The sequence below is a fragment of the Muscardinus avellanarius genome (genome assembly GCF_963383645.1).
Source record: "Muscardinus avellanarius genome assembly, chromosome: 11".
Classification (NCBI taxonomy): domain Eukaryota; kingdom Metazoa; phylum Chordata; class Mammalia; order Rodentia; family Gliridae; genus Muscardinus; species Muscardinus avellanarius.
The window spans coordinates 7,491,160-7,513,431 of record NC_137797.1 but is presented as its reverse complement, the minus strand read 5'-3'; the positions used below and the strand labels follow the sequence as shown (position 1 = coordinate 7,513,431).

General features: G+C 61.5%; 2 protein-coding genes across 2 annotated transcripts; both read right to left on the bottom strand.

The window, feature by feature from the left end:
- Positions 1 to 1,599: 1,599 nt before the first annotated feature.
- On the bottom strand, positions 1,600 to 5,606 carry SHISA8 (shisa family member 8; the record flags this gene model as incomplete). The annotated part of the gene is made up of 4 exons (XM_080704773.1): positions 1,600 to 1,931; positions 2,057 to 2,185; positions 2,722 to 2,855; positions 5,128 to 5,606. 4 exons carry the CDS (start codon positions 5,604 to 5,606, stop codon positions 1,600 to 1,602), a joined length of 1,074 nt encoding a protein of 357 aa, XP_080560899.1.
- An 11,222-nt stretch (positions 5,607 to 16,828) lies between these two features.
- TNFRSF13C (TNF receptor superfamily member 13C) lies at positions 16,829 to 22,012 on the bottom strand (the record flags this gene model as incomplete). The annotated part of the gene is made up of 5 exons (XM_080704772.1): positions 16,829 to 17,010; positions 17,659 to 17,883; positions 18,150 to 18,330; positions 20,142 to 20,320; positions 21,946 to 22,012. 5 exons carry the CDS (start codon positions 22,010 to 22,012, stop codon positions 16,829 to 16,831), a joined length of 834 nt encoding a protein of 277 aa, XP_080560898.1.
- Positions 22,013 to 22,272: the final 260 nt, after the last annotated feature.

Genomic DNA, 22,272 nt, shown 5'->3' with positions numbered 1-22,272 from the left:
GATCCAGGTCCAGCTCTATTTCACAGCTGGGTCACCTTGGGAGGGAGTGGGTGGGCCTCAGCCTCCACTGCCCCCAGGTACAGAGCAGGACTGCGGCCAGGTCTGAATGACAACGGGACACACAGTCAACTCCCAGTGTGTGGAAGCCCCTGCATCCACCAGAGCAATGGATGGGTGCGCTGGGTCCAGGCAGAGGTGGGGGCAGGGATGCCAGGGGAAATGGGAGGCTGAGTTGTAGGGTGGGGGCATCGTGCAGGCAGCACTGTCCCCAGGAGCAGAGACCCAGGATGGCCGGCCAGGCCCTTGGGATTGAGAGCAGAGGGCTTGTGCCCGCTTCCCAGCACAACACAGCCTGCCTGTGTCGCCATGGCGGGCAGCCCTGATAAGCTCTAGAACCCGATCCTTTTGTGAGTCTCAGCAGGCTCCATGACTCAGCACCTCCCCAGGACCGCTGCCCCCCCCTGGGCGTTCTCCCCTGCCAGCCAAGGAGGCCTTGCTGTGGGCAGGCCCATGGGCTCTGGGCTCTGTCCGGAAGCTTCTGGGGCTTGGTTTCAATAGCTTTAAGGGACAGGGAGCTGGGCCCTCCCCAGGCAGGGCAGAAGGACCAGGCCTCCCACACGCTGGGCACAGCCCCCCCCCCCACCAGCCTGCCAGCCTTCCCTGCATCAGACCCAGTGAGCGCACCATGCAAGCTGCTCAGGCCCCAAGACCAGTGTCCTCAGCTGTAAAGACACACCCCAAGGGCTCTGGTGGAGAGTCAATGAAAAACGTGAGCTCATGCTGGCCATTAGTAAGCGAGCAGAACAGGAACGCCCGGCTGGTGGCTCTGCGAGGTCCCGCACCCCACCCCGCCGCAGCTCAGCCCCCCTCCCACATACCAGGCGGAGGAACCCGGGGAAGAGGTGCAGCGGAGGAACCCGGGGAAGAGGTGCACAGGCTGGCAGCGACGTGGGCCGTAGCCAGGTCCCGCGAGCCCTCCTGGCAGGAAGAGGGAGTATGGCGGTGCCGAGTGTGTGTGGTGGCTTTGCTCCAACATCTCCCCATCTTACCCCAGAACAGCTCCTGGGAGGAGGCGCCCCTATCCTGAGTACCAGATGTCCGCATGGCCCACAACCATTAGGGGGGTGGCCCTGGGCCAAGCCTGGGAAGCAACCTGCAGGCCAGGGCCGGCCCAGGGTGGCTGTGTCAGTGAGGACCAGCCAGGCTTGGCCAACTCAGAGTGGGTGGCGGGCTGGCGAGCCTCCAGCCAGAGGCCATCCTCCGGGGCCTGGGACCCAGCAACCCTCTCTGTGCCAGGCCCTCCCCACTGGTGTGACTAGGCCTGGCACCGAGCCCTGGCACTGTGCCCTGGCACCCTCTCCAGCCACTTCTCTCCGGCCCCAGGGACACCGGCCTGCCAGCCTGGCGGTGATCCGTCTGTCCAATGACCCATGCCGCCATCCACAGGAATTAAAGGGTTTATTTACACCGGGAACCAAGGCCCTGTGGCCCAAGGGCAGAACTGCCACGGACCCAGGGGCCCCTTCCTAGCCCTGCAGCTCCAAGGCCCCGGGCCTGGCTGGGCAGATGCCAGCTGGGCTCCTCCATGGCTGGGTGGCTTCACACGGTCACTTCGGCCTTGCTGTTGGTGCTCAGGTGCCGGGGCCCACGGCCTGCGGTGCTGTAGAGGCCAGGGCGCTGGGCGCTGAAGGCCTGGGGCAGCTGTTCCACACTGAACTGGCGCCGGGTGGCGGGGCCGGGCCTGCAGGACGCAGGCGAGGCCGGGGGGCGGCGAGTGGGCCAGGCCGGGCAGGGGTAGCGCGGTGGGGCCCAGGGGCAGGCGTCCAGCAGCGCGGGCAAGTCCTCAGGAGGCCGTCGTGCCCGTGCCGGGAGGGTCCGCGGGGCCAGCTCGGTGGTCGGGAAGCGCTGGAGGAAGTCCTGCGGGGCGGCCTCTGTGGGGACAGAGAGAAGGGTCGCAGGCGCCGGGAACCAGGGGACAGCGGGGCGGCGGGGCGGCGGGGCGGCAGGGAGCCTGGCTGAGGGCTACGGGTATCGGGCATCGGCACCCTCCACTCACCTATGGCCTTGAGGGTGGCGAACTTGGCGAAGTCGGGAGGGAGCGCCACACAGCCGCCCTGCACCCGGGACCCGCGCAGAGGTGCTGGAGTTGCCAGCCCCAGCGGCACACAGTTGGGGCGTTTCTTGTCTGCAGAAGGGTGGGGACGGGGTGGTCAGGCAAGCCTCAGCCACCCCTCTCCTTGGCCCCCTCCCGACTACAGCCCACGGGGGCGTGGGGGACCTCTCTCTGGGAAGAGGGAGCCTGTCTCCTCCTGGCACAATGTCCAGCACCCAGAACAGGGTCTGGCTCAGCAAACCGTGAACAATGGCAGCCCGCCCCGAGGGGCGCTACCGTAATGGCCAGCACATGTGGCCTGAACCAAGCTGGACCTGCTTTGCATAGAATGGGGGGTGTCTGAGGAACAGAACCCAGGAAGCGGGAAGTGTTGCCAAGTGCCGCCACCCCAGTGAGAGGCCATCAAAGCCCCAGGACCGCAGCCCTAGCCAGCGAACCCCGAATCTGGAGCCTTCCTCAAGAATCAGCATCTGGGCGTCCAGGTTGCAGGCGCATCCCTCTCCACCAAGGGCCGCCGATGGACGGGTGCCTGCCCCTCGCTCACCTGCGAGGAAGCAGCTCAGAGCTCCCTCCACACCCACCACCTCTGCAGCCACCAGCCTGCTCACCTGTGTTGCTGCGTGGTGAGCCGCGGGGGAGGCCATCGCCCATCTGCACCTGGACACAGCTGCCCAAGGGCGGGCCCAGAGGAGGAGACGGGGGCTCCTGGGGGCCAGGCTGCTTCAGGAGTTCCGTCAGCGTCCTGTGGGGACAGGGGTGCGGATGACCCTTTCGGCCTGTCAGAAGCCAGCCCTGGCAGCCAGTGTCTCAGCGTGTGGCCTGGGCACGTCCCACAAGCCTCTCCGGGCCCCTCCGTTTCCTCCTGTCCCAGCACAATCTCTTCCTGCCCATATCTTCCCTTCCTGCATCTCCTCCAGTAAGACTGTTCACTCTCCAAACCCCGCAGTCTTCCTCCAGAGGCCTTCTATACCTGTCTCCCTCCCCTCCGGCAACAAGGGCCTCCTCTTGGGCACAGGCAGGGAGGACACGCGGAGGGGAGCCAGGAGGTCCCTGCCTGCAGCAGCCTAGCACCCAAAGGCTGTGTGACCTTGGGCAGGCATCTCCCTGGGCACCCAGGACACCCAGCCCCCACCCAGCTGTGACAGAGTCTGACTGAGCCTTCCCCACCGACAGCCAGACTCAGCCTTCAGCCCAGCTGCCTGCAGCACCCGGAACCCATGATTTTCTCCCACTCGGCCTGACCCTCCTGGGCTGGGCTGGGGCTGATTTCATGAGTCACACGAGGACACCTGGGATGGCTGGGTTTGGCTGCAGTGTGGCGGGGCCCTGGTGTCTAGAGCTGCCCTCCCCACCCTGCCCTCTCTTCGGCAGCTCCGAGGTCTCTGGGCAAGCAGGGCTCATCCAGCTCCCCCAAACAGTCCTCCTCCCTCTGGGCCTCCCCATAAACTTTCCCAAGGGGCTGTGTCTGCTCCAAGCCCTCGGAGAAGCCTTCCCTGGCCAGCAGGACCAAGGGTGAGACGTGGGCAGGGATTTGGAACACCCCATCTCTGAGCCCAAGTCCTGGTCTCCTCAGGGGAGAAGAGAGGGCACACGGGAGCCCGAAGCCCATAGGGAAGAGGCTGGGCTGAGGCAGAGGCATGACCGAAGCTGCAGGCCAAGTCAGCTAGGGGCCCAGACACCACAGCCCTCAGCACCCACGCCCCTCCCTGTCAGGGCCAAACCCTGCACCCCTGCCCCTGCCCAAGGGACTTCAAACTCAGGAGGGCCAGCTCCTGCCCCTGCAGCACCCAGGACCCGCCAGACTCCACAGCAGCAGCTCTGCCCTGCAGCCTCTGGGAGGGGGCCGCTCAGTGGCCTGGGGCAGGGAGGCCCAGGGGCGAGGTGTCCAGTCTGGCCCAGTGGCTCTGGGCCTCGGTCCTCACTCCTAGGTTCTAGCCTGTTGCGTGCCCTGCCAGCCACATGCCAGGGGACGTGGGTCCGGTGGCTGAGGTGGCACAGGCTGAGGGGCATTGCTAGTGGTAGTGCGTGGGGAGTGGGGTAGGAATTCCCGGTCAGGACCCACACACTCCCAGCCATCCCCGTCGGCAGAGGAAGGGCACCTGGGGCCCTGGACCCCACTTCACACCAGGCTCAGAACCCTGCAAGCAGCCCCGGCCAGGCCTCCACAACACTTCAGCCTCCTTTCCACACACAGGGAGACCCTGCCCGCCTCCTGGGGCTGGTGGGTTGGGGAGGGCTGCTTCTGGAACCCCAGGGGAGGAAGGTCAGGCCTGAGTCACAGCTGTGGGTGGGGAGGTGGATGGGAGCTAAAGGGGGGATGGGAGACACGGGGAAGGAGGCAAAGTCCCCTTCCTGCTGCCCAAGCCTCCCTCGACGCTGCTGCTTGGACGGCAGTCCCGTCCCGTCCCCGCTGGCCGGCCGCTGGAGTCCTGGCCCTCCAAGGGCACCGTCCCTGTCCCCGCCCCTCTGGCCAACCGCGGGGTCCTGACCCGTGGAGTCCCTGTCCCCGTCCTCGCCCCTCTGGCCGACCGCTGGATCCTGGCCTCCGAGTCACCATCCCTGTCCCCGCTGCCCAGCCGCGGGGTCCCGGCCCTCAGAGTCCCCGTCCCCGTCCCCACTGTCCGGCCGCGGTCCAGCCCTCGGAGTCCCCGTCCCCGTCCCTGTCCCCGAGTCCCCGTCCCCGTCCCCGTCCCCACTGTCCGGCCGCGGTCCAGCCCTCGGAGTCCCCGTCCCTGTCCCCGAGTCCCCGTCCCCGTCCCCGTCCCCACCGTCCGGCCACGGTCCAGCCCTCGGAGTCCCCGTCCCTGTCCCCGTCCCCACTGTCCGGCCGCGGGCGGCCCTCCGCGCCCCCGTCCCCGTCCCCACTGTCCGGCCGCGGTCCAGCCCTCGGAGTCCCCGTCCCTGTCCCCGTCCCCACTGTCCGGCCGCGGGCGGCCCTCCGCGCCCCCGTCCCCGTCCCCACTGTCCGGCCGCGGTCCGCCCTCGGAGTCCCCGTCCCCGCCCCGTCGGCTCACCGGGTCACCGTGCGGTCGGCCCGCGGGCTGCGCGCGCGCTCCAGCCCCAGGCGCGCCGCGATGCCGGCCAGCACCAGCAGGGCGGCGACGCCGCACACGGCGTACACGGCCGACAGGCTGCGCTCGCGGCCGGGGTCGCGCGGCGGGGCGGGGGCGCGGGCGCGCGCGGGCGGCCGGCCGGTCTGCACCCAGGCGGGCGAGTCGTAGTTGGAGCAGCGGCTCTGGTCCAGCCGGCGCGGCCCGTCGTGGCAGCAGAAGCGGTAGCCGCACGTGCCGCAGCAGAAGCTGTAGGCGCCCGCGCTGCAGTTGAAGGGCGGGTCCCACTGGCCCATCACGTCGTAGTAGCCGCGGCAGCGGTCGCCGCCCGCCGGGGCGGCCGTGCTGGGCGCCGCGGGCTCCTCGGGGGCCCCCGCGCGGCCCGACGGCGGCCGCCGCAGCAGCAGCAGCAGCAGCAGCGCCAGCCCGAGCGCCCGCGCCATGGGGCCGCCGCTACTGCGCCCCGCGCATGGCCGGGAGGGCGCCCGCTCCGCTCTGCCCGCTCGGCTCTGCCCTCTCGGCTCTGCCCGCTCTGCCCGCTCCGCTCTGCCCGCTCCGCTCTGCCCGCTCCGCTCTGCCCGCTCCGCTCTGCCCGGCTGCCCGCGCTCTGCCCGCTCCGCTCTGCCCGCGCTCTGCTCTGCCCGGCTCTGCCCGCTCGGCTCTGCCCGCTCCGCTCTGCCCGCTCTGCCCGCTCTGCTCTGCCCGCTCGACTCTGCCCGCTCTGCCCGCTCCGCTCTGCCCGCTCTGCCCGCTCTGCCCGCTCCGCTCTGCCCGGCTGCCCGCGCTCTGCCCGCTCTGCCCTGCTCTGCCCGCGCTCTGCTCTGCCCTGCTCTGCCCAGCTGCCCGCTCTGCTCTGCTCTGCCCGGCTCTGCCCTGCTCTGCCCGGCTGCCCGCTCTGCTCTGCCCGCTCTGCCCGGCTGCCCGGCTCTGCCCGGCTGCCCGCGCTCTGCCCGGCTCTGCCCTGCTCTGCCCAGCTGCCCGCTCTGCTCTGCTCTGCCCGGCTCTGCCCTGCTCTGCCCGCGCTCTGCCCGCGCTCTGCCCGCGCTCGGCTCTGCTCGGCGGGCGGGGGAGGAGCGGGAGGAGCGGGAGGGGCGGCGGCGGGAGGCTGAGCGGGAGGACGGGAGGACGGCGCCCGGCCCCGACGTCCCGGCCCCGCCGCCCTGCGCCTCCAGCCCCACGCCTCCTCTCTGCTCTTGGGGCTCTGGCGGGAACCATGGCCTCTTCCCAGGGAGCATGACCCCAGCGGGTCTCCAGTGCTTTCCCCAAATGTGCAGGCCCTCCCAGGCCCCTCTTGTCCCCACTGCCCTGCGAGAAGGACAGCCCGCCGGGGTCCCGCGCCCCCCCCCCATCGCCAGGCCGGCCACGGGCTGCCCCGCGCCCTCTCGCGACCCGCCCCTCCCCAGTCAGACCCGCGGAGACCCCGGCCTCTGTCTTTGAAGAGGAGGGCTAGCGGGCGGCCAGTGGCCGACCCCTGCCCCATCCGAGGGGACCCTAGGGACCTTTCACAGGTCAGGAGGAGAGGAGGGGTTCGGAACCAGGGCAACACTGTGAGACCCCAGCTCCAAAAATCAAGACAAAACTTTCTCTTTCTTTTTTTTTCTTTTCTTTTTTTTTTTTTTTTTTTTTTTTGTGGTACTGAGGATTGAAACCCAGAAATGTTCTAACCCTGAGTTATAGCACCAATCTCCACCCCCCTTTTTTTTTTCCAATACTGGAGATGAAACTCAGGGACATTCTACCTCCCAGCTACACCCCCAGCCCTATTTTTTTATTCCTTATTTTAAAACGGTCTCAGTGAGTTGCAAAGGGCCTCACTAAGCAGCTGAGGCTGGCAAGGAACCGTGATCCTCCTGTCTCAACCTCCCAAATGCTGGGATTACAAGCCTGTGCTGCCACACCAACCTTATTGTTTTATTTTTAGGTTGAAACAGGGTTTCACTAGGTTGCAGAGGCTGGCTTCCTATCTGCCATCCTTCTGTCTCAGCCTCCCAAGTACTGGGATTACAGGGTGCCCCACCACACCCGGCTCCAACAAAACTCTTTCTAAAAGGCAGGTTCAGGAACACCAGGAGGGCAAGACTAAGTGTCCAAATCACCCCAGTGCCCCGGCAATATTTGCTGAATTAGTTAATTAATGAATGAATGGCTCTGGCCTCTAGTTTCTGTAAAATGAAGCATTCGGATGCCCTGCAGCTCTGCTCTCCTTTCCATCCCCCTTCCCTCCGGCCTGGGATCAACTTATGAAAGCAGAGAAGGTCGTGGAGGAAGAGGAAGGATTTACATTTTAAACAAGATCAAGTCCTCCCATGGCCTGGAAGAGGGGCTGACAGGCTAATTGCAGGTATTAGTGGGCTAAGGAAGGACAGAGGCTACCTTCCTTCCTCGCCCCTCCACCCTCCGCATGCCTGCTCCGCCCCCTAAAAACAACGGCCCCTCCCTCCGAAGGAGCAGCCTTGTTCCCGTCCAGCCCAAAGACCCCACCCCCATTTAAAGACTTTCCTTACTGCCATTTTAGAAGAAGAGGAAAACATAAATGAACAAAGGAACAAGTTGCTTTAATCCCATCACAAGGACGAGCAACCGAAACACGTCACACTCTGTGTCCTGTTTGGAATCGCTTTTACTTTGGGCTTTGCTGCCCTTCGGCTTTCTGTTTGCTATTCTGTGCAGAACGTTGGGGCTGTGCTTTCTAAGGCATACTTTTCTGCTTCCTTGGGGGGTCCTAGAAATGGGCTCCGTGGCACTGACTGCCCTGGTCACACTGCCAGGCTGCCCTGTGGGTTGCAGGTGAGTCGTGCGGGTGGCCTCCACCCCCTGGGCACTGGGTTCAAAGAGCCTTGTCTCTGCCCCCTTGGGGCTCTGGCGGGGACCATGGCCTCTTCCTAGGGAGCATGACCCCAGGGGGTCTCCCACGGCTTTCCCCAAATGTGCAGGCCCTCCCAGGCCCCTCTTGTCCCCACTGCCCTGGTATTGGGCGTCAGCATTCACCCCGCGTTGACCTTCATCGGGTCCTGCAAATATATATGTGCAGTGACAGCCATCTGTCCAGTGAAGGAGCCGGATCCCAGCCCCTGCCCCACCCAGGGACTAAGGTGCAAACACACACGCGCACGTGCGCACACATGCACACATGCACGCACGCACACACAGAGCTTTCTCCCCATCTTGGTCTGATTCTATGGGTCCTGTGTCAGCCATCAACCACAGGTGCCCACATCTTCCAGGTCTGTGCCAGGCACTCAATGCCCTCCATCTGAACACCTGGCCCTGGGGCGTAGAGGGCAGCCAGAGAGGGCACACTGCAGAGACACAGCCCGGCCGACTGGCTGAGCCCTGGGAGCTGATCCCCCACGCAGCCTGTGCCGCCCCCAGGTGCCAGGCCAGTGCTGGGGGAGGGGATCTGGAGATGGCACCACCCAACCGAGGACCAGCCCCTTGGCCCTGGAGCCTGGGGGCTGTGACCACAGCAAGGTTCCGGGGCTCTGCCCCTTGTCTCTTCTGCCACCCCCCAAGCCTGTGTCACCAAAAATCATCCATTGATCCAGGCTTAAAATAACCCCTGGCATCTGCAGCGAGCCCCGCGGGGCGGGCAGAGGAGCCGAGTCTGCGCCTGAAGGGCACCTGCCCCACCCCCGCTGCCAGTGCTGCGGCTGGTGGATGGGTGTGAGGGGCTGCCTGTCATGTCGGGGGCTAGCGTGGCTGTGGAGGCCTTCCCTGCACACTGAGCACGGGTGTGCACACAGTGTGGCTGTGTGGATGTGCCTGGCACACGTTTCCCTTGCTGCCTGGCTCTGCTGGGAGCCCCGGGTCCTGAGAGGCCCTGCACATTAGAGAAAGCCTGCGCTGGGCCTCAGGGTCCCCATTTTAAGTGGTGGGAGGATAGTCTGCCAGCTCTTCCCAGGCTTGGGGGAGAGGGTTTGGGATTTCCTAGAGAGAAACCCAAGACCCAGAGAGGACTGGCACACAGCCAGGAAGGGCGAGCTGGGATCTGGCCTGGAACCTGCAGTTACCCAGACCTGCCTTCCGCCAGCTCAGGACAGAAAGGGCAGCTGGAGGACCAGGCTGCCCGAGGCCTCGCCTGGCCTGACAGCTCATCGCATGCCTGCCCTGTGCGCGGGCCACTGCAGGAAGCTCCAGCCCCTCCAACCAGGCCTCCTTCCTGAGAGTAGAGTCGGCTGCTCCATTCTGCAGCCAGGCTGGCTGGGTTGGGATTTCTGCCTTGCTAGGGACGTTCAGTCTTTCTAGGCCTCAGTTTTCTTATCTGCAAGATGGGCCGCAGAGGGAAGGCAGTAGGCCCGGATGGGGAAACACCAGGGCTACCGTGGAAAAGGGTTGCTGTGCCCGGGGATGCGGGATGCGGCTCACTTCGAGGCCCTGGCTCCTAGGCGCGTTTTCCTCCACTTGCCATTGGTGGGAGCTTTCCCCAGAAGCGGAGACTGGGAGATGGACCCCCTGTCAGCTGGGTGCCGGCACCCGGAGGGGGTCTGAGGGAGGGCCCGCGGCCGCCTTTGTCTCCCGAGGGAGCTCATGACTCAGGCTCCAGCTGCCCGTGGGAGGGAGGGGGCGCCGGGCTCCTGAGGTCGGGAAGGCGCTGGGGGGCGGGGACCTGAGGCTCAGCCTCGCGTGGCACCTCCGCGCACCCCTGCCGGCGCCGGCCCCGCCAGCCGCTCCGGGGCTCCACTCCGAGGTCGGCCGGGAAGCCAGCGGGGGAGCGACCCCTGCTCCCGACACCTCGCCCTGAAGTTGGGGCCGCGACCCGCGTCTGGGACCCTCCTGGCTCGGGCTCAGTCCTCGGGGCGCGGGAGGACAGGGACCCGAGGGACCGAGGTCAAGGGCTTGGAGCAGGTACCCGCAACCCTGGACCCCTTCACCGGGTCCCTCCCCTTCTCCTGCGCCCAGAGCTGTGGCCGCGCCCCCCCCCCCGCCCGCCTGGGGCCCCGCCCCTTTCGGGACTCGGAGGCGGTGCCGCCCTCCTTGGCCCCGCCCATCGCCGGGCCCTGGCCCCGCCCCCTCTGGCTCAGACTCCTCCCCCTCAGCCCGCGGCGGGCGGTCTCGATCCTCGGCAGCTGCTGACCGCAGCATCCCTGCAGAGTAGACATTCGCTGCCCGGTCGCCGCTGCGCGGTCCTGGATCAGGGGCTGGATTCTCTGCAGTTTAGGGAAATAGAGGAGATGGTCAGTGGCCATGTGGGGCCCGGGAGGCCTGCAGCGTTTCCCACTCACCCCCAGCCGCCGCCCCCTGCGGAGCCCCGGGAGGAAAGCTGAGAGCCCAGTAACGCGGGGCGTCTGTTTCCTCCGAGGGCCTCCCTGCCTCCCCCTGGGCCTGCAGGCAGCCCTCCCTGCCCCTGCACGCCACATGTCCTCTTTCATCAGAAGGACGGCGGAGCGGACCTCGGAGCCTCACTTTGAGCATGTGGTGACAGGCCCATAGATGTCATCAGCTCCCGAGGACAGGCTGCGTGCCCGCGTGGGGCAGCCCCTGCTGAGACAGGGGCGAGGGTCAACCCTCCCTCCCTGGCTCGCCAGCTGGGCCTCCCCGCACCCAGCTGGAGCCGGCCCTTGGCAGCCGCAGGAAGTGAAAGGGGCCTGCAGGAAGGCCCAGGGGGAACCGAGACTCAGGCCCTCCCCCACCTCTGGGCCCTGGGGACCTTGAGGAAACCAGACCTTCCCTCAGGGAAAAGGCCCAGGTAGAGGCTGGCGAGAGGGGTGGGGCTGCTCCCCCTCCCACCTCTGTCTCAGATCCCTCTTACTGCAAAACAGGACACATTTGGGGAGAAAATTCTCTGAGAAGTCATGAAGACAAGAGGCCAGACCTGGCATCTGCCCGGGGCTGGCCATTCCCCAGGAGGGAGGCCGGGCAGGACCCACTCTAGCCCAGCCGCACCACCAACTGGGTCTGATGGTTTGTGATGCTGGGGGATGGAGCCCAGAACTTGCTGGCAAGTTCTACCACAGAGCTCCATCCTCAGCCCTTTTTATTTCATTTTGAGACAAGATGTCACTAAGATGCCCAGGATGGACTTGAACTTGTGATCCTCCTGCAGCGGCTTGAGTCACTGGGATCATAAGCGTTTCATTTTGAGACAAGATGTCACTAAGATGCCCAGGATGGACTTGAACTTGTGATCCTCCTGCAGCGGCTTGAGTCACTGGGATCATAAGCGCAGCACTGCGCCTGGCTAATTATGGCTTTTTTCTTTTTCTTTTCTTTTTTCTTTTTTTTTTTTTTTTTTTTTTGTGGTTCTGGGGTTCCTGGAAACCCTTCTACTGCAACTACACTCCCAGACCTATTTTTATATTTTTATTTGGAAACAGGGTCTCAAGCCAGCGCGGCTGGCTTCGAACCTGCACGATCCTCCTGTCTCCGCCTCCCAAGCGCAGGGATTAGAAGCCTGTGCCACCACCATGCAGGGCTAATTATGGCTTTTATCTTGAGCCAGTCCTTGTACCTGTCTGAGCCTGTTAGGACCTCTCTTTTCCTACCTGCAAGAATCCATCCCAGTTCGTGGTCCAGATTTTCAGGAAAACAAGTTCACCAACAGGGACCTTAAAAAATGTCACAGCCTTGGGTGCAACTCTCCTTCTGGGAAACAGAGACTTATGCAAAGATTTATACAGAAGGAGGTGCTCAGTGGCCCGGTCACAGAGCAGAAGCCAAAAATAACCAGATGCTCTGGTGGAAAACGTGACAGATGTTGAAAACCTTACTGGAAAGTGTTTGAAGGCAGAGAACCTTGCCACATACGATGGGCCAAATGCGATTCGTATGCATAAAGTAATTGTAATTATGTAGAGCAGTACACTACACATTCAGGGGCTGGTGGTGCTGGATATGGGCCAGCCCTTCATAGGCCCCAACCTGGATTATCATTTGAACTTTCCAGCTTGTCTAAAATATGTATATCTTTGATTTTTTAAAAACAAAACTTTATTTTTTTGGGGGGCCTGGGGATGGAACCCAGAGGCATTTGACCTCCAAGCTACATCCCCTGCCCTATTTTTTATTCTTTATTTTGAAACAGGGTCTCATTGCCGGGCGTGGTGGCGCACGCTTGTAATGCCCGCGCCTGGGAGGCAGAGACAGGAGGATCGCGCGGGTTCGAAGCCAGCCGCGCGTGCTGGCTTAGGAGACCCTGTTTCCAAATAAAAATGTAAAAATAGGTCTGGGAGTGTAGCCCGGAGGTAGAAGGGCTTCCAGGAACCCCAGTACCACCAAAAAAAAAAAGAAAGAAAAGAAAAGAAACAGGGTCTCATTAAGTTGCAGAGGGCCTCACTCTGTAGCTGAGGCTGTCTGCGAACCGCGATCCTCCGGTCTCAGCCTCACAAATGCTGGGATTACAAGCATGCGCCACCATGCCCAGCTAAAACAAAACTTTATACAGACCCGGGCATGATGGGTGCATGCCTGTAATCCTACCACTTAAGAGGTTGAGACAGGAGGATTACAGGTTTGAGGCCAGCCTCAGCAACGTGTGAAACCCTCCACAACTTAGACCCTGTTTCAAAATAAAGAATAAAATAGGTCTGGGGGTGTAGCTCAAAGGTAGAATGTTCCTGGGTTCAATTCCCAGTACTGGAAAATAAATAAATAAATAAATTAAAAAACAGGTGTGGTGGTGTACACCTGTAGTCCCAGTACTTGGGAGGCTGAGACTGGAGGATCCCAGGTTCCTGGCCAGCCTCAGCAAATTGTGAGGCCCTCCACAACTTAACAAGACCCTGTTTCAAAATAAAAGTAAAGAGAGCCAGGCGTGGTGGTGAAGGCTTTTAATCTCAGCATTTGGGAGGCTGAGACAGAAGGATTGCGGTTCGCAGACAGCCTCAGCCACTACTTAGTGAGGCCCTCCACAACTCAGTGAGACCCTGTTTCAAAATAAAGAATAAAACCTAGGGCTAGGGGTGTAGCTCAGAGTCAGAATGCCCCTGGGTTCCACCCCGAGAACCTCACACAAAAAGAAGGCCAGGAATGGGCAGGTGTGGCCCAAACATATACCCCCACCTCTGTCCCGGACTTGGAGACTCTGAGCTGTCCTGGCCCCATCTCCCACCCCACCTTCTCTACTACAGCCAGACCCCAGAGGAGAAAAGAGTGAATGAGCCCCACCCGGGGCCCAGGCACACGAACCTTCGGCACCCCCTGGCCAGCTGGGGCCCCGGCTGGCATGGCACAGCCTCTCTGATTTCAGTTTCTTCTGAAAACCGAGGGGCTGGATGCAGAGTCCTCTTCCTCCCCTGGCTCCCAGAGGAGAAGGGCTAGAGGGTCCTTAGAGAATTCTCACAGACATCCCCATGACACAAATGAAGAAACTGAGGCCAGAGACGTCACCGTCATCAGCAAATAGTGGAAGGGAAGTTCCCTGGGGGACCATGAGAGACCACGGAGGGGAGAGCCAGGGGCAGGCCGGGGCCTCCCCGCAAGGTCCGGCCCTATGGCCTGGCTGTGACTTTCTTTTCTTTTCTTTTTCTTTTTTTTTAGTGGTACTGGGGTTCCTGGAAGCCCTTCTACCTCTGGGCTACACTCCCAGACCTATTTTATACTTTTTAAAATTTGGAAACAGGGTCTCTTAAGCCAGCAAGGCTGACTTCATACCTGCGCGATTCTCCTGTCTCCAACTCCCAAGCGCGGGGATTACAAGTGTGCGCCACCACGCCCGGCGTCTTTTCTCCTCCTCCTCCTCCTCCTCCTCCTCCTCCTCCTCCTCCTCCTCCTCCTCCTTCTCCTTCTTCTTCTCCTTCTTCTTCTTCCTCCTCCTTCTCCTCCTCCTCCTCCTCCTTCTCCTCCTTCTCCTCCTCCTCCTCCTTCTTCTTCTCCTTCTTCCTCCTCCTCCTCCTCCTCCTCCTCCTCCTTCTCCTTTTTGGTGGTACTGGGGTGGAACCCAGGGGCTTTCTACCTCCGGGCTATACTCCCAGACCTATTTTATACTTTATTTGGAAACAGGGTCTCACTAAGTTGCTGAGAGCCTCACTAAGTAGCTGAGGCTAGCTTCGAACCTGTGTGAACCTCCTGTCTCAGCCTCCCAAGCGCGGGGATTACAAGCGTGCGCCACCACGCCTGGCAACTGAAACCATCTTTAACAACAGAAGAGCCAGATGCAGTGGCGCACATCTGTAATTCCAGCTGAGGCTGGCTTTGAACCTGTGATCCCCCTCGTGCCCAGCTTACCTGACCCCGTCACCTGGGGTCCTAGGGACAGGGGCATCTGAAATGGGCCCAGGGAGGAAGTGGCTGAGCAGAGACTTGGACACAACTGTCCAGGTTCCCAAGTGCCACTGGCCACTGTCTTCTGAGCTGGAAAAGGGTGGGCAGGAGGGGCAAGTGTCTGAACTCTTGCCTACATGGAACAGAATATGGCCAAGGCTTTGTAAGGGGCAATCAGCCCCCAGGACCCCATCTTCGGACTCCCAGAGCTTTTCCCGAAAGGGGCTAAGCTGGGACCCATGGCCAGTCAGCTGTCCAGGGTGGATTTGACCTTGTGTAGGAGGGAGGCAGGACAGGGAGCAGCTGCCATGTGCACAGTGCGGGCCAGAACTAGGAAGGGAGGCTCGTGGCCCCTGGCCCCAGAGCACGGTCAGAGGCCACTTCCACTGGGCCGGGGGTGAGCCCAGGGCCAGCAGCAGATGGCCAGCACTTCAGGCTCAGGCCACAGAGAAAATGGAGGTCAGGCTGGGTGGGCACAGGAGCTCAGAGCCGCAGGCCTGCCCTGGCCTCCTGAGTTTCTTGGAGGCCCCGGCAAGCCACACCTGGGAGCAGTGGGGGCCCAGCGGCCTCTGAGGGCGCTTCCCGCCAGGGCCAGCATTCAGCTTCAGTCTGAGGTCAGCTCCCGAGCTGGCCCAGACCTCCTCCCAAATGCTGGTGGCCTCGGGCCGTAGCAGCTGGGCCAAGCCCAGGGCTGACCCTGGGGCAGCCGCCTAAGACTCCACTCAGCAAGAGCTTTTCTTCTTCTCTTCTACCTGGTTATTTCTTTTTAACCCAGAGGCATTTTACTTCTGAACTACACCTCCAGCCTCCTTTTTAAAAAACTTTTTCTTTTAAAACAAGTTCTCTCTAGGTTGTTGGGGTTTTTTGTGTGTGTGTGTTGCTGAGGATTGAACCCAGAGGCATTCTACCTCTGAGTTATACCCCCAGCCCCATTTTATTTCTTATTTTGCAACATGGCCTCATTAAGTTGTGGAGGATCTTGCTAAGTTGCTGAGGCTGGTCCTGAACCTGCGATCCTCCTGTCTCAGCCTCCCAAGTACTGGGATTACAAGTGTGCACCACCACACCTGGCTGGTCTGGTTTGTTTGTTCTTTCTTTCTTCTTTTTTTTTTTTTCTTTTTCTTTTTGTGGTACTGGAGATAGAACCCAGGAGCTTTCTACCTCCAAGATACACCCTAACCCTATTTTTATTCTTTATTTTTGGCCCTGGGGACAGAACCTAGGGGCATTCTACCTCTGAGCTATACCCTCACCTGTATTTTATTCCTTTATTTTGAAACAGGGTTTCACTAAGTTAATGAAGGAGGGCCTCACTAAGGAGCTGAAGCTGGCTATGACCCTGCCATCCTCCTGTCTCGGCCTCCCAAGTACTGGGATTACAAGTGTGTGCACCACCACATCCAGCTTGGCCTGGTTATTTCTAAAAAATAATCTTTGGACTCGGGGGTGAAGCTCAGTGGTGGACCCCTTGCCTAGCATGAACGAGGTCCTGAATCCAACCCCCAGTACCACACACACACACACACACACACACACAGTACTAACCAGACAAAGCGGTGCACACTTGCAATCCCAGCACTTGGGAGGCTGCAACAGGAGGATGGCAGTTTGAGGACAGCCTCAGCAAGGCAGTAAGACTCACAGCAACTTTGAGACCTGTTACAAAAATTTTTAAAAAGGGGAGAGGGCTGGAGTATTGCCTGGAGGTAGCTGGTTCAACCCCTAGTACCACAAAAAGAAGTAAATGAAAGAGGGAGAGAAATTAAAAAATAGTCTTGTACTAAATTCCAAAGTGAAATCATCAGCTGGTTACTCATTGCCGCCTCTTGCACCAGTTTCAATCACTCTGAGAGCAAGTATTAAAGAAATACAACACCCGGCTGTAAAATAAGCGTCCTCCCACTTGGGCTTCCTGATTCATTTTGGGTTGACGATCCCACCCCCCACTGCAACATAAAAATCTCTTATTTGTGGAACCTGTACTGGTCTGTTTCCCTTTACTAGAACAAAATACCTGAGACCAGATAACTTTATAAAGGAAAAGAGGTTTATGTAGCTCACAGTTCTGGGGGCTCGAGGGTCCACACCTCCTGATAGCCTCACTGCTGCTAGCGTCCAAGGTGGCACAGGGCGTCACGGGGTAAGCCACCAATGTCCCGTCCCAGTGATCACCCTGACGGCCTTGTCCAATCCTAGCCACCTCTCAAGGCCCCTGGTCAGAATGTTGAGCTCACAGTGGGGACTGCGCTCCAACGCAGGAAGCCTTGGGGGACAGAACCGCGTCCAAACCGCGCTGCAGGTGCTCCGTGCCGCCTGCGAGGACTGTCAGTGGGGGCGTGGTCTTCGGCGGGAAGCCAGCGCAGACCACTGGGTGCTGGCTGGACGCTGGGTCTGTGGGCGCAGCGGGGAGCGGCCTGGCTCCCGGGAACAGGGCAGGTGCCGGGTAAAGAGCCAATGAGTGTCCAGGCTACTGCTGCTCGGGGCCCGCTGTCTTGGTGGTCACCAGCTCAGTGGAGCCCAGCTCCGTGGCTGGCACGGGGACACTGTGGCCAGGTGGGGCGTTGCCTGGGTCTTCTCTGGGTGGAGGCCAGACAGGAGCGGAGGCTTCAAGGGCTCCCGAAGAGGGGATGAAGACACTGTCCGGAGGCTCTGGGGCGGGCAGAGGTGTGGGGACATGGAGGGTCAGGATTGGGCAGAGGTGTGGGGACATGGAGGGTCAGGATTGGGCAGAGGTGTGGGGATATGGAGGCTCCGGGGTGGGCACAGGTGTGGGATATGGAGGCTCTGGGGCAGGCAGAGGTGTGGGATATGGAGGGTCAGGATTGGGCAGAGGTGTGGGGATATGGAGGCTCTGGGGCAGGCAGAGGTGTGGGATATGGAGGGTCAGGATTGGGTGACAGACTTTTCCTGCTCCCAGTTCTAGAAGTTTCCTCCAGAAGCACAGCCCTCGGGAGGTGAAATTCCAGCAGGGAGGGAGGGGTGGCACATGATGGGCCCCGGGACAGAAGTACTGGATCTAGAGGCCCGGCAAGGGGCTGGGCTTGGGGTGCAGACAGAGGGAGGGGCTGGGATCCGGCCTGGGACCAGGCCCCCCCAATCCCCATGGGCAGGGCGGACTCCTCCCTGCACTCAGGAGTCCCTGGGGCCTGGGGGTGCTGCACCTGGCCTGTCTCCAGCTCAGGCAGGGCCTCAAGCAAACCCTTCCCTCCCTCACCATGCGACACACAGGCTTCCCGTCCTCATGAGCTCCCACCCAGCTTGTGGGGTGCCCGTGGGGCGCCCCCTCTCCTGGCTCACCGTCCGGGCTGCCCTCTGGGGACTCCAGGGAGGCCATCCTGCGCCGCCGCTGCCACCTCCAGCTCACCAGGGCCACCAGGGCCAGGGCCAGGGCCAGTGCCAGGCCCAGCACCACAGGGGCACCAAAGAGGAGCCCTGGCATGGGCAGCGTGGCCTCGGCACCCACAGACTCCTGCGGCTGCAGTGCGGTGCCCGGTGCCTGGCTGCTTGGTCCTGCTGCTGGTGCTGGTGGATAGAGACAGAGTGGAGGGCCATGGGGAGGGTCAGCTGGTGGCCCGGGGGAGGCGAGGCTGGGTGGGCAGGAGGGACAGACAGGCGGGCTGGACATGGAGGGAGGGGAGAGGCAGGTGGTGAGGGCCACATGGTGACCACTGGTTTCACAGGGCCCCCAATGCGATGCCCAGGGTTCTGCACAGGCAGTGAGGCAGGTGCTGGAGGCAGGACCCCCCCCCCAGGCTGCCTGAGGCCCGAGGCCGAGGGATCTCACTTACCCAGTGCAGGCTCCGGTGTGCGGAAGAGACTGCAGTCCACACAGCGGCGGACCAGCGGGTCGAAGCACTCCGTGTGGACGCACAGCCCGTCCCTGCACCTGCGGCGCTGGGCCCTGCACTTCATGCTCCGGACGCCGCTGCCCCGCAGCTGGCACTGAGCACCGGGCACCTCGGCCCTCCCCTGGGGAGGAAACCAGCACTCACGCCCCGCCCCTCCGGGGCGCTGTGGAGGCCAAGTTCCGCCAGGCCCGAACCCCAGACCTTCCCTTTGGCCTGTGGTCCTTCCCCTCGACTACTCAACCAGCACCCCCAGATGCCAGCTGGGTGGGTCCTCGGCTTGGCAGGGTCAGACTGGAGCCAGCTTTGGGCAGCCGAGAGGGTGGGCCTAAGCCATCCCCAGGGCCCCCAGCCCCCGCCACATCCTCTGCCCTTCCCGGGCATCAGGTTTCTCCAGAGTGACCACCCTGCACCAGTCCTGCCCAGGGACCCCACACTGGTGGCTGCTGGAGGGAGGCAGGCAGCCATGCCTCGGCCCAGTCTCCCCTTCCTCCCTGGAGTCTCCCTGCAGCCCGTCCTCCTCCCTCCCTGTCCCCTTTGTCAGCAGCAGATCAAGCAGCTGGGCTCCCAGAGCAGTGCAGGAATTGGCAGGTACCAGGCATGATTGCCCTGGAAGGAGACAGGAGGGGTTCATGGCGTAGTGATGGTGTGGCCAGATGGGAGGGGGTCTGTGCACCCAGAGCCGAGGCCATGAGGGGGGGAGGCCTGGAGCCCGACCAGGAAGGCCAGGGTGCCGGGGCCTCTGGGAGCTATACAGGACTGTGTGGGGCTGTTAGGGGCTCTACCTCCAAGCTACACCTCCAGCCCTTTTCATTTTTATTTGTTTGGAAACAGAGTCTTACTGGGTTGCTGAGTTTTGCTAGGTTGCTGAGGCTGTCCTTGAACCTGCGATCCTCCTGTCCCAGCCTCACAAGTACTAGGATTAAAAGTGTGTGCAGTGGGGCATGGTGGTGCACGCTTGTAATCCCAGCATTTGGGAGGCTGAGACAGGAGGATCGAGGTTCGCAGCAGCCTCAGCCACTTAGTGAGGAGACTTGCTCTTTATAGATTATCGGATTTTCCCCCTACTAATTGTCATGGGTATATTGTGTAGCCAGGACCAAGAGGCCCCTTGCAACTCAGAGACCCTGTTTCAAAAAATAATAGCCGGGCATGGTGGCGCACGCTTGGAATCCCCGTGCTTGGGAGGTGGAGGCAGAAGGATCGTGCAGGTTCCAAGCCATCCTCACTGGCTCAAGAGACCCTGTTTCCAAATAAAAGGGTCTGGGAGTGTAGCCTGGAGGTAGAAGGGTTTCCAGGAACCACAGTACCACCAAAAAAAAAAAAAAAAAAAAAATAGGGCTGGAGGTGTCACTCAGGGGTAGCATGCCCTTGGGTTCGTTCTATCTTCTCCAGTACTGCCAAAAAAAAAAAGATCTGCATAGTAGAGGGTCCAGTGGCACCTGACTCCTTCCCAGGACCATGTGGGTCCCGCCTGCCCCCGTGTGTGCAGGATTCCCTCCCATTTACCCCTCATCTCCCTCAGGCTGAGCCCTGGTGGGCACACACAGCTCGGCCTTCCTGGGCACAGCCGTCCCTCCTTGGGGAAGCAGCTTGTCTGGAGCATGGAGCTCTTGTGGTGGAAGACCCCCGCAGACCCCTTGGCACTCAGGCTAGGGAGAGGGTATCCAAGCATGGAGCAAGGAGGCCATCCAGGGGCTGGAGGGAGCTGGGGTAGGGGAATCTGTGTGTGTGTGTGTGTGTGTGTGTGTGTGTGTGTGTGTGTGTACTGGGGATTGAACCCAGGGGCGGCATTCTATCTCTGACCTACACCCCCAGCCCTTTTTTTTTTAATTATTATTTTGAAACAGGACCTTTCTATGTTGCTGAGGGCCTTGCTAAGTTGTAAAGACTGGCCTTGAACCTGTGAGCCTCCTGTCTCAGCCTCCCAAATACTGAGACGACAGGCTTGTGCCGCCCTGTCGGGATCACAGCTGCAGGGTGGGTGGGGATGCGCTCAGCGGGCAGGGACAAGGGCAGGGGTGAAGGGGCGCGGGCTCTTGCTGCAGGAGATGGTGGGAAGGAGGAGGGACCACCCAGGATGCAAATGGGTGGAGCCCAGTCTGATGCCAGGCCTGGTGTGAGGGTGAGGAGGCCGGGGCGCTGGCCTGGGCCAGGGGTCGCTCTGAGCAGTGCTTTATTTGGAAGGGGGCTCCCTGGGGAGGCCGGGGGGAGCAGCAAGTCTGGTGAGGACAGGGGCCGTGCAGCAGGCCGACCAACCATGGAGTCAGGGGAGTGAGGCTGGCCTCCAGGTTGAGACCCCAGGACTCCCACAGAACCCTGCACCCGCCCCAGCCGGCCAGCCTTGGGGCCCTGGCCCACCTCCTCTCCATCCCCTGCCCACGGACCAGCAACCCAGGGCAGGAAAGTGTAGGCGGCAGTCAGCTGCAAAGGAGAAGTGGTCCAGGAGGGGTGTGGGTGTGAGCGTGGGCGTACCAGAGGAGGCCCAGGCCAGCGATGGCATTTTTCTTGTAGTGGGAATTGAACTCAGGGCCATTCTACCTAAGGCTGTACCTTGTTTTTTTCTTTCTGGTGGTTGTTTTTTTTTTCCAGTACTGGGTCAAGCGGGGCGCGGTGGTGCTCACCTGTAACCCCAGAACTTGGGAGGCAGAGACCAGAGGGTCACAGGTTCCAGGACGACCTCAGCAAATATTAAGACTTGTCAACCCGGCAAGACTGTTTCAAAATAAAATAAAATAGGGTTGGGGGTATAACCTGGATGTAGATCGCTCCGGGATTCAATCTCTGGTACCATCACTAACAAAAAAATAAAGATCCTGCTAGGTTGCTGAGGCCAGCCTTGAACCTGCAGTCCTCCTGTGTTAGTCCCTAAATACGGGGATTGATTACAGGCGTGCACTGCCACACCCAGCTGGGATGGCCTTTCTTAAGGGACAGAGGTGTGGGACTTGCACACCCGCCCCACACCCGCCTCTACCATCACCAGGGCTTTTGTATTCTGTTACTTAGGGCCACGGGGCCCTGCCCAGTCCCTGTGCCCCTCGAGTGTCCTCCTGTCCCTGGAGAGGCGGCTGGGACAGGACGGGGGGTCCCCGCAAGGATAATTCACATGAGCTATGCCCAGGGTGCCAGGTGGCATGGGACTCCACGTCACGGCTGGGGTGTCGCTGGCTGTTCTACCTCCTCCAGGAAGAAGGGAGGCCAGGCTTGGCCCAAGTGGAAGGGGTCTCAAGTCCGCCCAGAGGAGGCCGGTGCAGGGACAGGAGGTTTCCTCACAGCCACTGGGCCTACGTCGCACGGGTTGGGGACGAACCAAGGTGCGACTGGGTCACGCAGGTGCCTCACCTCGGCCTCCTAAGGGAGTGGCGGCAGCCTGGATCTCTGCTTGGATGACTGGGTTGATTTTGTTTTGTTTTGAGACAGGTCTTGTTGTGTTGATGAGGCTGGCCTCAAATTCCTGACCTCAAGCAATCCTCCCCCTCAGTTTCTTGGGAACTACAGGGATACACCACTACATTCAGACTTTTTTAAGTTTTTATTTTAAATAATTTTTTTGTGTGGTACTGGGGGTGGAACCCAGACGTCTACCTCAGGGTCTGGGAGAATGCCCCCCTCCTTTGCAAGGTGGTGAAGTAGCTGGGCCCACAGGCTCCCTCCTGGGGCCTTTGGCACCCCCACTCAGGGGGTGCCTACGGCAGGCTGTTCCTGCCCAGGTAGGGTACTGGGGACCGCCACCCACCCTGCCTCCTGAGCGGGTCCTCCGTCGCCCCCAATTCATGGGCCCACAGGGCCTGGCAGCCCCACATCGCCTCCTCAGCCCTTGGTGTCAGGGAGTCCTTTTATGACCTTTTATAATAACGTATCCTTGCGGCCCCAGGGAGACTGAGGAGGAGGGGCCAAGCGTGTCACCACAGTGTGTGTGTGGGGGGGCGTCTCAGGAGCCTGCAAGCCCCCTCTGCAGTCTTGGCGCCCCGAGAGGGGAGGGGTCACTGCAAGTCTCCTGATGGGCCTTGCCCACGTGTGGCTTCCTCTGTGGTCCAGCTGCCTGGGGAAGGCCCTGTGGCCT